The sequence below is a fragment of the Ambystoma mexicanum genome, chromosome 2p, assembly GCF_040938575.1.
Source record: "Ambystoma mexicanum isolate Mex_15411 chromosome 2p, UKY_AmexF1_1, whole genome shotgun sequence".
Classification (NCBI taxonomy): Eukaryota; Metazoa; Chordata; class Amphibia; order Caudata; family Ambystomatidae; genus Ambystoma; species Ambystoma mexicanum.
Window position 1 is genome coordinate 627,100,628 of NC_090923.1, and position 13,088 is coordinate 627,113,715.

General features: G+C 49.0%; 1 protein-coding gene across 2 annotated transcripts in view; it reads left to right on the plus strand.

The window, feature by feature from the left end:
* Nucleotides 1-13,088, plus strand: part of RBM6 (RNA binding motif protein 6) — a 1,836,548-nt gene that overhangs the window by 1,728,333 nt on the left and 95,127 nt on the right. For both annotated transcript variants that reach the window (XM_069644148.1, XM_069644149.1), the window contains exon 22: nucleotides 4,419-4,548. In XM_069644148.1, coding sequence (XP_069500249.1) covers nucleotides 4,419-4,548 — 130 coding nt within the window. The remainder of the gene's footprint in view (nucleotides 1-4,418; nucleotides 4,549-13,088) is intronic.

A 13,088-nucleotide genomic window follows, 5' to 3' on the forward strand; every position in this document is an offset into this window, starting at 1 on the left:
GGCCCTACAACACGACATACATCTGTTGGCGTTCCACTTACCAGGAGTGAAAAATGTGCAAGCAGACGCTCTCAGCAGAGAGATGAATTGTCTACACGAATGCGAACTGAACGATCAGCAACTGCACCGTGTCTTTGCGGAATGGGGTCATCCGGCCCTCGATCTCTTTGCGACGAGAGACAACAAGAAATGCTCCCAATACGCCAGCAGGTGGCCACAACGAGACTCGCTAGGGAACACGTTCTCCTTCCCGTGGACGGGCAAGTTTCTGTATGCCTGCCCCCCATTCCCTCTCATCCGTCGGACTCTGCAATGGATCCACAGATATCCTTGTCGGGTGATCCTGGTGGCCCCGTATTGGGCCAGACAAGTCTGGGTTGGATACTGCGGATAGTGTCAGCAGGTCTATGGCTACGAGCACCGTGATGCGCAGATTTGCATGGTTGCGGAATTCGGTGTTTGCACCAGATGTGCAGGCTCGTCTTCTCAACATGCCCTTTGACGGGTCTCATCTCTTTGGCAGCAAGGCAGAGAGCATTGAGAAGTTGCAGACCTCCAAGGCAGCTGCAAAATCTTTGGGTGCAGCTGTTCGACAACCTCAGCCTTTTTGTCCTAGGGGACAGCAAAGGAAGGGGGGGGGTTCCTTTCGCTACTACTCATTTGGAAGGGTGAGAGGGATGGACAGTCAAAGGGGCCAACATAAGTTCCCTCGTGGTGGAGGAGCTAGAGGTGCCAAAGCCGCTCAGGCAGCTGCCTCTTTGTCATCAGACACTGCAGCAGCCGCTTCTAAACCGCTCTAAGGCCTCATTGTTCACCGGTAGGGGGCAGGCTGTCTCAGCATCTAGAAGAGTGGCGAGCCATTACTTCAGATGTGTGGGCTCTGGAAACAATTACCCACGGCTACTGCCTTCCTTTTCTACGACGGCCTCATGACAATCCACCGGAGAAGCACTCTTTGAGGGTTCCAGATCTGCTCCTTGTGCAGGAGATTTTGACCCTGCTAAGAGAAAGGCGCTATAGAACCAGTGCCTGTGGCAGAGAGGAACAAGGGTTGATATTCCCCCATATTTTTTGATTCCCAAGAAGGACGGAGGACTGAGAACCATCTTGGATTTACGTTACTTGAACAAGTTCCTCGGGAAGGACAAGTTCAAGATGATCACTCTTTCTCAGATCCTTCAGGCCCTCCAGCTTCAGGATTGGTTGGTGTCATTGGACGTGTGGGATGCTTATTTTCATGTGCCGATCCATCTCAAGCACAGAAAATACCAGAGGTTCGCAGTTGGCGGCTCGCACTATCAGTTTCGGGTCCTGCCATTTGGGCTCACCTCCGCCCAGAGGGTCTTCACCGAGCTCATGGTGGTGGTGGTGGCAGCGTATCTCGGGAGAGGGGGGATTCCCGTCTACCACTACCTGGACGAGTGGCTGATCCGGACACATTCTCCCGAACAGGCCTTAAATCATCTCAGCGTCACCTGCCACTCCCTTCACAAGCTGGGCTTCCCCCTCAATTTCAGGAAGTCGCATATGACACCTGCCCAACAGCTCCAGTACATCAGGGCTGTAATTGGACACATCCTTGGGGATGTGCTCGCCACCCAAGGTGAGGGCTCACCACATTCTCCAGATGGTCATCAAATTTCAACAAGCCCAGACTCTTCCGGCTTTCACATTCTTAAGGTTGCTCGGCTTCATGGCATCCTGCATTTTTCTGGTGCCAGAGGCCGACTGAGGATGCGACCCCGTAGTGGGCTCTCCGGACTCAATGGTCCCAGTTCTCGGGCTGATGTCCGATCTCCTTCATGTTCCGGTCAAGGTCTCACAGGGTCTTCTGTGGTGGGCCAGCAAGGAACATCTCGTGAAGGAATAGCCTTTATGGCAGCCGTGGCCGAAGGTTACTGTAGTAAGGGCGCTTCCCTCACGGTCGGTGGGGGGCTCATGCCAACGATCTGACCATGAGCGGTCGTTGGTCTCCACCGGAGGAGTCCAAACTACACATCAATCTTTTGGAGCTGAGAGCAATCAGGCTAGCAATGAAAGCTTTCCTGCCGTCTGCATGGGGGGAAAATGTCCTGATAATGACGGACAACATGATGGCCATGCATTACTTCAACAAGAGAGGGGGTGTAGGGTCACTACCTCTGTGCAGGGAGGCAATGCAGCTTTGGTTCTGGGAGATTCAGGAAGGTATCTCCCTAGCGGCGGTTCATCTGGCCAGAGAGGAGAACATGGTGGCAGACGCTCTGAGCAGCAGAGCGTAGTCTCCCACGAGTGGGAACAAGCTCAGGAAGTCCTTCAAGAGATCTTTGCCCTTTAGGGAACTCCTTAGGGGGACCTGTTCACAACTAGTCCCAACCAGAAGAGTGAAAGGTACTGCTCGAGGGAATTACCTCCCAATAGGAGCGCTAGGAGACGCGTTTGTCGTGGATTGGTTATTCCCGCTTCTGTACGTGTTTCCTCTGATCCCCGTCATTCCTCAAGTTCTCAGGAGGTTACGACGGTCCGGGGCCCGCATGATCCTCATTGCTCCGGATTGGGCCATTGGACCTTCTAGACATGTCCATCTGTCCTCCATCCAGAGGTGAAGACTCTCAACCTTCACGCATGGTTTCTGAAAGGTTGAGATATAAGGATTGGGATCTCCCGGATGACGTGATGGAGGTGTTGCTTTCGGCCAGGCGGCCAGCAACAAAGTCCTTATACCGTTGGCGTACGTTTTGCGGCTGGTGCAGAGGAAAAATGTTGATCCTTTTCAGTGCTCAATTCCGGAAGTTCTCTACTTCTTACTTTCTTTTCCCCACAGGGGTCTTCAGGTGGGAACCAATAAAGGTTACCTGGCAGCGCTTTCTATCTTCAAGTGCTCATCCGAGGAATGCTCTTATTTTAAGATTCCACTGATCACTCAGTGTCTGAAAGGGCTCACAAATGTGTTCCTGCCGTTGCCTTTTCAGGTGCCGGTCTGGGATCTTAATTTAGTCTTAAAGTTTCTGATGGGTGCTCTGTTTGAGCCTTTGCACTCTTGTCCGTTGAGATTGTTGACATTTAAGTCTGTTTTGTTGCAGTTACCACAGCTCGAAGAGTGAGCGAGTTGCAGGCAGTTTCTTCTAAGCCACCCTTTACTTACCACAAGGACAGGGTTTTACTGAGAGTATGTTCGTCCTTCCTACCTAAGGTCGTGTCAGAATTTCATTTAAGTCAGAAGGTGGTGCTCCCCGTCTTCTATCCTCCACCTTATCCTACTAAGGAAGAGGAGAGACTCCATAGGTTGGACCTGGGAGAGCCTTGAGCTTCTAGCTTTCTAGACTGTCCAAAGTCAGTGGACGACCAGCTATTTGTCGGGTATACTGGACACCGTTTAGGCCAGGCTAATTCTAAGCAGACCTTGTCTAGGTGGATCATACTCGCTATTTCTGAAGGCTACAGGTTGGCTGGCAAGGACCCTCCTGAGGGCTTGCAAGCTCATTCCACTAGGGGCATAGCTACATTGACAGCCCTGCAGAGAGGTGTACCGGTAAAGAACATCTGTGATGCTGCAACATGGTCTTCCATACACACGTTTTTTAAGCATTATTGCCTGGATACTTCCCATGCTCTGGATGTTGCCTTTGGTAAGGCAGTGCTTTACTCTGTCATTTAATTGGCTATGTCTAAATTCTTCTCTCTCCTCCACTCCATGAATACTGCTTTGGGAGTCTCTCATAGATGAGGAATATGTTGGAGGATGCAATCCATTCGAAGAACAAGTTACTTACCAACTGGTAACGTTCTTTCGACTGGATGTTCCTCCACTGTATTCCGCATCACCCTCCCAGCCTACCCCTTTCTTTCCCACAAGGCTAAGTGCAGTCTATGTTGTGTTATGGGCACGTGTGCCACATGTTGTGAGGGGGGGGAAACATGAACTGAGGCTACGGGCACTGTGCGTGCTATTTATAACATCTGATGATGTCACCATCAACGGAGGCCTTCGAGGGACATCGACTCGACTCAGGGTGCCCTCTGCCGAAAACAATTACGAAGCAGCACCGCTGAGCACATTACATGTCATAGATGAGGAATACGTTGATGGAACATCCAGTCGAAAGAACGTTACCAGTTGGTAAGTAACTTCTTCTTCTCTTTGAAGTGTGCAGTGTGCTCAAACATAGTTGTAGACCCTCCTGAGTAGAAGAAATCCATAAAACAGGGTATTTGACCTATGTTCATTTTCAGTAGAGGGCCTCCCACACTACTTTTTTTTTATTTATAGGGACATAGTTGTGGATTACTTTTACCAATATTTTACTTTCTGTGGCACGCAACTTTTTTGAATATACTTATTGCTGATGATTGTTGATTCCACTAATTGAAAAGTAATTAACATAATATAAAGAAATGTTTTTAAAGTGTGTGTCTCATATTCCGTGTGACTTTTTCAGAGACCATGCGTTTTGTACCAAATCAGAGACTGAGAATGACAGCAAGGGAAAGCAGACCCTGCACACTTTGGGGAAAAAGGGTACATCAAGGCCTGGACGGAGTCAGCAGGGCAGAAAATCACCAGAAGAGGTAATCTTTAAAACTTGACTGATGTTACTGATCACCTCTTCATTTTCTACATACCCACAGCAGGCGTTTATCTTTTTTGTAGAGGAGGTAATAAGCTTTTCATGTCTCCAAATTTGCCAGGCATTTACATTTTTGTTTAATTTGTGTATGCCACTGTACCAGGTGGGATCCCTCTAATTTATTTACATTTTTCTGTCCATAAAATAGCCCTCAAAGAGCTTAAATAAACATTACCCCAAGCTATCTAACTGTACTGGCAGAAAGGATATTGTTCTGAGTAGTATTTCAGTTACAATAGACCAGCGATTCTGAGCCAGTGGGTGAGCCTCAGGCCCCGTCATCAAATGGTGCTTTGTTGATGCCTCCTCCAGCTTTCCCCCCAATCTTGTGACCCTGTGGTTACATTTCTGCCTCCTGTGCCCAAGGGCCCCACCATTCTCCTATCGGATGGGCATCTGTGTGATGTATACCCTTGGTGAGGCCCTGACATTTCTGCTGGTGATGTAGATGATGCTCCCAAGTTTGCCAAAGCTTTTCATAAGAGGGTGCATGTTTCTATGGACGTCTTTGGGATCCCAGACTCAGGAAGCTGCCATTCAGACAGGGAGTTCTCTCTTCAGTTCTTTGTTGTATAGCGTCTGACATCTACAAACAGATGTGCTGGAGGAGGTGATAAAGCTTTGGCCAAAATGTAAGACCTCCATTACCGGCTCTTCCAAGTGAAAAGCTGTATGTTATGTGGCAGACTTCAGTCTACTCAGCCATACCCTTTGGGAAAGTTCAAAATTCCTCTATCTCAAACTCTCAAGGACCCTTTAGGCGAGAGGACCAGCTCTTAGATGCAGGCAGCAAACAATTCTGTCAAAACACAGCTTTGCGTTTCTATCTAATGCTGAAGCGGTCAAAGCGAATGACCATCTGACAATTTGGAAGGAGCTTAAGGATTTTGAGAGACTATTCTTGCTGGAATGCCAGACTGGATTCCGCAACAATTTGGCTGAGGCAAGATAAGCGGCACAGGACCTCATTGAGGCTTTGTATCACCACCGTCCTCTATGGGTGGTATGGTGATGAGTGCTGCATAGAAAGGTGCTTGTGAGAGCTGCTAAAGTCAGACCTAATGTTCAGGACTGTATCTTGGACTACGAGCCTGAATACAGATGAGGAGTTGAATAAGAAAGCCATATACCCAAACTGAAATCTTTTGCACCACTAGCGAAAACGTATGTGAAAGCCAGCTACTGAGGAGGGTAGAGGCAATCTTTTTGTCGATGAACGAAAGAAGGTTTAGAGGATTCCACAATTGGTGCCATCAGCTAGATCACCGAGCAGCACTAAAAAACGAGTCAAGGCCCCTCCGTAAGGAGATTTTTCTCTACTTCTACGTTGGAGCCCAATTCGTCAAAATGACATGAGGGTCTGGGTATTAGGAGAGTTTTTCTAAAGTCCTACTTGGAGGTCAGATTTTAGTGAGCTATTGCAGTGGTTTGTAGATCCCCCAACTCTTAGTATCAGTCTGTGCTACTCGGAGACCTTGGTAGCGTGGCAGAGCAGTCAGGCTTATTTTAAGAGGAAGATGTGAGCTGTAGGTAAGCTTGACTACACTGCCACTCTACCAAGGTCTCTGACTAGCACAGACTGATACTGAGAGTTGGGGGATCTTAGAACCTTCTTCTGCCATGCCTTTGTTTTGCCTACAGAGAAGTTCCTCAAGCCGGATTGGGCTTTAGTCCCTTTGAGTTACTTTATAGTCATCCTGTCGGAGGCCCTGATTAGGAAGGTTCTGGAGAGTGTTCCTTTCCTCGGGTCAGTAAGGATTACTGACTATGTGCTAGGCCTCAGACAGAGGATGGCACAGGTGACAGAGGCTTCTGATCATTTGGAAGCTGGTCAAACTCTGGTTAAGAATTAGCATGACCAGAAGGTTAACATGGTGGAGTTTACTCCAGACCAACAAGTTCTCATCATGGGTTTTAGGGAGAATTCTCATTCTATGGCTAATTTCTCTTACCTAGTGAGTCCCTCGGCAGCTTTGCTGGATTTCTGGGGTTTATTTTGTCCACCTGGTAAGAGTGTGAGCTTTTCCCCCACTCTTCCCTGTGTTTTGCCTTGTGTATTTCAACTGTTTTTGTGATTGTGGACTCTGGAGTAAACCACTTCAGTAGCCCCACTCGTTGTGTGTTACACAGCACCTTCAGTGCAGACACGCAGGGTTGTCTTTTAGACTTCCCACCTACTCCATTTTCTGGGGCTGACTACTGTCCCCCCGAAAAGGGGAAAGTGCCATTAACTTTACATAGTCACTTTTAACCATGGATCCAGTACACCCCATCTTATATGGAGTATTGGAAAGGGTTAATTATTAGCCTTTTTTTTTATCTGTACCTCTTGGAGCATTGTTTCGCTCCCTTAACATTAAGACTTGGCTGGTGGCAGTGGTATCTACCCTAATTTTCCTACCGCGATTATATTATATAACCTGGTACCGTTTTAGGCTATTTTAGTAGCCTCGAACTTTAAACCTGCTTGCCCAAATACTTTTTATTTTGGCTCCGGTGCGGTTTAATCGCCATTTCTTTTTGTTAACATACTTCTTGGGTCTTTCTTTGCGCAGCAAACCAGGTTCGCCTCCTTTGTTCGCCGACCTTTGGCGGGCTTCTGACCAGAAGCCCTCCTTTGGCCTCTGGGTGTCTAGGTGGGCTGAATGTGAGGGAGGGGTGTAGTCTGCCCCTGAACAGGGTCTCCTTGGAGACCCAAGTCGCACGTTGTGTTGATTGGCTGAGGTGGTTATCCAGACTGGAATCTGAGTGATTGACAGCCAGGCTGTGTGAATGGGGGATTTTGGCATAAAAGGCAGGACTCTTGGGCTAGAAGTCAGAGTCGCCACTGGAACTTCAAGGAACCGAAGAGAAGCGGAGAATAAGACGGCTGCTGCAACCCCGAGTCCCGGTGAAGCCCTGCTGCAGTCCTGAGCTATCTACCCTTCAACGACAAGAGAAGATCCAGTACGGCGTCTTCTTCCCCTGAGCCCGGTGGGATCAACCAGCTCATCACCCTTTCTTCAGTCAGAGCATCCTCTCCCGAGTCTAAATCACTGCTGTGCTGTAGTGGTTTGGATAGCCATCAGAAGAGCCCTCTCCTGATTTAAAGGAGCGTACCTTTTATTCATCGTTGTCTTTTTCGCTGCTGCTGGCCTCATCCCTGGGTAGTGCAGATCGCTCCAGACGTCGTCCTTGTCCCCACAACTGAAGCCACAGGAACCATGAGTCTGCAGGAACTACCAGGAACAACTGCTGTGGCACCAGCTTGTCTTCAACGAAATAAGGTACTGTGCACATTTGGTCATTCTCTGCGACTGACCATCCGGAATCGGGGTGAACTCTCTTCCTCCATGAAGATTTAGACTTTCTTCCCTCCCTCTAATAACTTTTCCTTCCATTTGACAATATCGAAGTACTCTTAGCATCTCGAATCTCAAACTGTTCAACGTGTGATCCTCGGCAACTGAGCATCTGCTCCATTGACACTGGCGCAGGCCTATTGACTTTAATCTGTATCTCTGAACAAGTCCTCCGATTCCCTTGCCTAGACAAAAGTATTGCCTGTGATGTTATCACCTTTTTCCTTGTCTGAAATTCTAAAGTACAAAGTGTGTTTTAACTTCGTGAGCATTTCTATCCGCGGGTACGCATTAGTATCGCAACACCGGTCTGTCAAATTCAAATGTACTTACCATGATTTTACTGGAACAAGTGGAAGTGGTTGTGTGTGGTGTATTTTACGTGTGGTTTTGAATTTATAGAAGTGAAGTGTTTTATGAACATATGGTTTTAAATAAATGTACTTATATTATTTTACCTGAAACCTTGTCAGTGTTTGCTTGAGTCACAGAAATTGTGGTCCTTTGTGTAATCTCTACTACTGCTCATATACTCTTGAGATAAGCCTGGCTGCTCCGCTACTGCTACCACTTTAACGGTATAGTACAGGCTTGTACCAAAGGTGAACTTGTATTACCACTTGTAGTCTTAATTGTGTGTAGTGGTCCCTAAGGGCACTGCACAGGATTCTGCCTAACAATGGTTCCAGTAAGACAGAGTCTTACAGGACAAATGGACAGGACCCTTCAAAGTTATGCGAAAACTTGGAGAGGTCAATTATTTGGTAGACCTTGGCAACCCCAAGGAGGCCCCGAGGGTCTTTCATACCAATCGTCTTAAGGCCTAGGTTTCCAGAGATAAGAGCTTTGCTGTAAGCCTCTGATCAAGAAGAAGAGGAGAGTGAACCTCTCACAGATTTTCTAGGGGACACCCTTCAGACGGATCAGTAGAAGGGATAAAACTCTCTACTAATCTAACAATGCAGCAACAGCAGGTGGGCAAAGATTTTTTAACTCACTTTCCCCTCTGTTCTCACTTGCACCAGGCTTGACCCCTTGGAGCAAACATGACATTGACAGTGATAAAGGCAGGGGCTACAGGATGTTGGATAATGTGAGGAATCACATAAAGGAGGAGGTCAACAAGATGTTTGACTTTGGAGTGATTGAACATTCCACAAGTCCATGGTAATGTTAATGTTTATTTATAAAGCGCCTATACACAGGCAAGTGTTTCAAAGCGCTCAAGGTGGGTGGGGAACATGAGGGAAAAACAGTCTCTCAGAGCCCCTGAAATTCTGAGACGATATTAGTCTGCACAGGTTGATTAAGTGCATATAATACATTTAACAGTTGGGGTACAGCAAATAGGCCCGATGACGATTCTGCAGTTTTACCAAGTACAATTAAGGGGTGAGGACAAGGGGTAAGGAGACAGACCATGATCTTCAGGCAAGGTGCATTCAGATTGTGCAAGTTCACAGACGGTCAAAGGCAAGGGGAGGTCTAAGTGCATCCAGTCGAAGACTGGGGTAAGTGCAGAGAGAGCCACTCATCGGTTATTTCTTAAGTGCAGTGTGTATGGGTGGTGTGCAGGGCCCTGAGGCAAGTGCGAGAGAGGACTAGTGGGGGTGCCAGGGACCTATGAGACTGAGGTACACCAGGCAGCCAGTCAGCAAGCTGTTAGGAAGAGGAGGCAAAGAGCAGAAGCTAGGTTAGCACGGTAGAGGGAGAGAGAATGAAGAGGAAAAGAGGAATGTCTTGAGGAGTTTCTGGAACTTAAGAAGATTAGGCTTAACACAGAGGGCGGCAGGGAGGCTAGCTATTCCAGAAGGAGGCACCTGCTGAGGATAAGGATCTCCCTCTAAATCTCTGCTTGGAGAACCGGCTCACTCGCAGAAGGTCGGAGCTAGATGAGCAGAGGGCTCGTGAGGGACATTATTTAGGCAGCGTTGCAGGTAGGTAGGTCCCAGACCCCAAAAAGCCTTGTGAACAATGCAGAGGGTCTTGAACTTGATCCTTGCAGCCACGGGCAGCCAGTGAAGGGATATCGGCACTGGAGAGATGTGGTTCCTAGGCTTGAGGCCAAGGATAAGGCTTCCAGTTCTGTTCTGGATGAGTTGCAGAGGGCGCAAGGCAGATGCAGGGTGGTTGAGGAAAAGGCTGTTGCAGTAGTCCAGCCTAGAGAGAACCAGTGCTCTGGAGACAGTGACCCTCTGGGGGTAAGTGAGAAAAGATGGAGTACCTCGGAGGAGGTATAGCTGATAGACTATTAAATGATGTCCGAAATGTGAGGGGAGGAGGAGAAAGTGGAGTCGAAGATGACACCAAGGTTTTTCGCCTTGGAGGTGGGTGCGGGCACAGGGGCAAGGAAGGTCGGCCAGAGTGAAAATGGGATAGCAGGAGCAGGGGTCCCAATGCGAACTATCTCAGTCTTACTGGCGTTGAGGCAGAGATCATTTGCAGCACACCATGACTGAATAGCAGACATACAGTCTCATATGAGCGAGGAGGCGGCAGCTGAGGGTAGCCGGAAAGATAGTGCTTTGTTATCCGCAGAACACTGAAAGTTAGACGTGAAAGAGGCAATCACACGTGCCAAGGCACCAATATAGATGTTGAAGAACTAGGGGGATAGGTTGGATCCTTGGGGAACACCACAGGTTGAGAGAGCGATGATAGAGAGAGATGCTCAGAGTTCCACCTGGGATGGGCGGTTGGAGAGAAAGGAAGCTAACCACGCCAGAGCCTGACCTGTAATTCCCAGGGTGTCATGGAGATGTGCGATCAGGATGTTGTGGTTAACCGTGTCAAAGGCAGAGGAGAGGTCGAGGAGAATGAGGACTGATGGAGTGTTAGTGTCAAGGTTTGAGAGCAGGTCTTCACAGGTGTTCAGAAGAGTAGTGTCTGTGCCTTTGGATGCTCTAAAGCCAGATTGATGATCGTCGAAGCAACCGAAAGGTTCAGTGTGGAGGGTGAGCTGAGAGATGGCCAACTTCTCAACAAGTTTCCCAGGAAAGGAGTGATGGCGATAGGGCGGTAGTTTGCCAGAATGGAGGGGTGAGAAGAGGGTGCACAAGGGAGTAGTTGGGAAGACTCCAGTGGAAGAGGAGTGATTGCAGAGATCAGCTAAGGCTGGGACGAGGGAGTCAATGTTGTCCTTAATGCTTTTGGAGAGGCAAGGAGCCTGTTTGGATAAGGCCTTCATAGATCGGATTTGTCTGGTGACCTCATCAGTTATGACAGGTGAGAGATGATAGGTGGAAGGTGAGGGGGGGGCAGGGGAGGCTCCGTTGTTGGTGTATGTTGTGGTGTGGAAGAGAGGGAGGGAAGGATGTCTTGGATTTTTGTGATGGTGTGCAGCCAGGGCCAAGCAACGATCCTTGTTGGGTGTGACAGAAGAAGAGGCTGCTGCAGGCTTGGCCCGTTCCGTGCAGACTTTTAAAAGTTCAGCCTTGTTGCTTAATGCCGCAGAGATGCAGGCTTTAATAAATACTCTTTTGGAGCGGATGAAGAGTAGATATTGCCTTTAAAGGAGGCGGCAGGCCAGTTTGTCAGATGGTTTGCCCAAAACATTCCATTTCCGTTCAGCTGCCCTACACTTGTGTTTAAGGGCCGCCAGATCGGAGTCGTACCAAGAGTTGCACTTTTTGGAAGGCTTCAGTCGGACCCTCATGACGGGGGCAAGGGTATCAAGAGTCTTGGAGATGGAGAGATTGAGGTTAGCGAGGGAGTCGGCCACAGGCATGGGAGGAGGAGTATAGGTGGAGGCAAAGGCAGCCACTGTTACATTTTTCATGCGTCTGGTGACTTTGAAGCAGTGCCGGTGTGCCGCAGGCAGAGGAGAGCTTCAGGTGTGTTGAGAGACGAGAGTGGTCAGTCCAAGAGAGAGAGGTAGTGAGAGGGATGTCAGTGGAGATGAGGGCATCCAAAGTGTGGCCCGTGGTTTGCATGGAGCCAGAGGGTAGGATAGAGAGGGAGAGTGAGTCTCATAGGTTGTGGAAAGGTCCTGAGGAGTCAGGAAAGTCCAGATCGATGTTGAGATCACCCAGCAGGAGTTGTTGAGAGGGGGCTAGGTCAGCCCATTCCGAATGGAAGAGAGTGGACTGTCATGGTGGCCATAAGCAGAGAAGATTTAGGAGAGAGTGAGAGCCTGCAGACTAGGCACTCGAAGGAGGAGTAGGCCTGAGTTGGGGTAATGGACACAGGTATCCATTCTGGGAACATCAGCGCCACTCCTCCGCCTATCTTCTTTGGCCTGGGCGCAGAGAGGATTTTGTAGACTTCAGGGAGGAGTGTGTCAAAGCTTGTGACAGTGCTATCCTTGAACCATGTCTCAGTGATGGTGAGCACATCAAGATCCAAGAGTTTAAGAAGGTTGCAGATATCAGATTAGTGTTTGACAGTGGAACGAGTGTTGAGAGTGCCAATGTGGAGCAGCTTGCCATCATTGAACGTCTTCCGCAGGGGGGCACAGGGTACTGTGGTCCCCCGATGGTGGGCAGAGGGATAGTGGAGGATGGCGGAGGAGCCAAGGTCGGCAAGGGAGCCGGGACAGTAAGGCAAGGCACGGTCGCCAATGCAGAGGAGGAGGAAGGCACAGTGGGCAAGGGAGCCACTGAAGAGGAGGTATGCACACAAGGCAAGGGAGCCTGGCCGGGTGGAGAGGTAAGGTTAGAGAGGCGAGGGAGGAGCCTGTCAAAGAGAAGAAGTTTGGGTTGAGGACACTGAACCATGATGGTTCCATTAAAGTAGCCCTTAATGATGACTCTGGAAATGGCGAACAAGTCAAGGAGAACCTCCCAGCAAGTGCCACCATTTATGGGAGAAGAGGTGATGGGAAAGAGAAAGCTGACCGCTACATGGTCCACAGGTCAGTTGACTTAACGAAGAAAAGGATGTCAGCGAGAGTCTCTCTGGCGGAAGCCGTGACACAGGTGTCTACAATAGGTAGGCCTGGGTGGGAGCCCAGTATGTCCTTAATTTTCGTCCCACCAGTTTTAGTGATAGGGGAAGGATAGGAGATAGCGAAGCAGTTGGAGAAGATAGGAGAGATGGATAGTAACAAAGCTAGCTGCGGTGATGAGGAGAACACTTACCAGTCCGAAGTACTGAGGCACAAGGAGGATTTGGGGCACAAGGGAGGGGAGGGAGAGTCGAG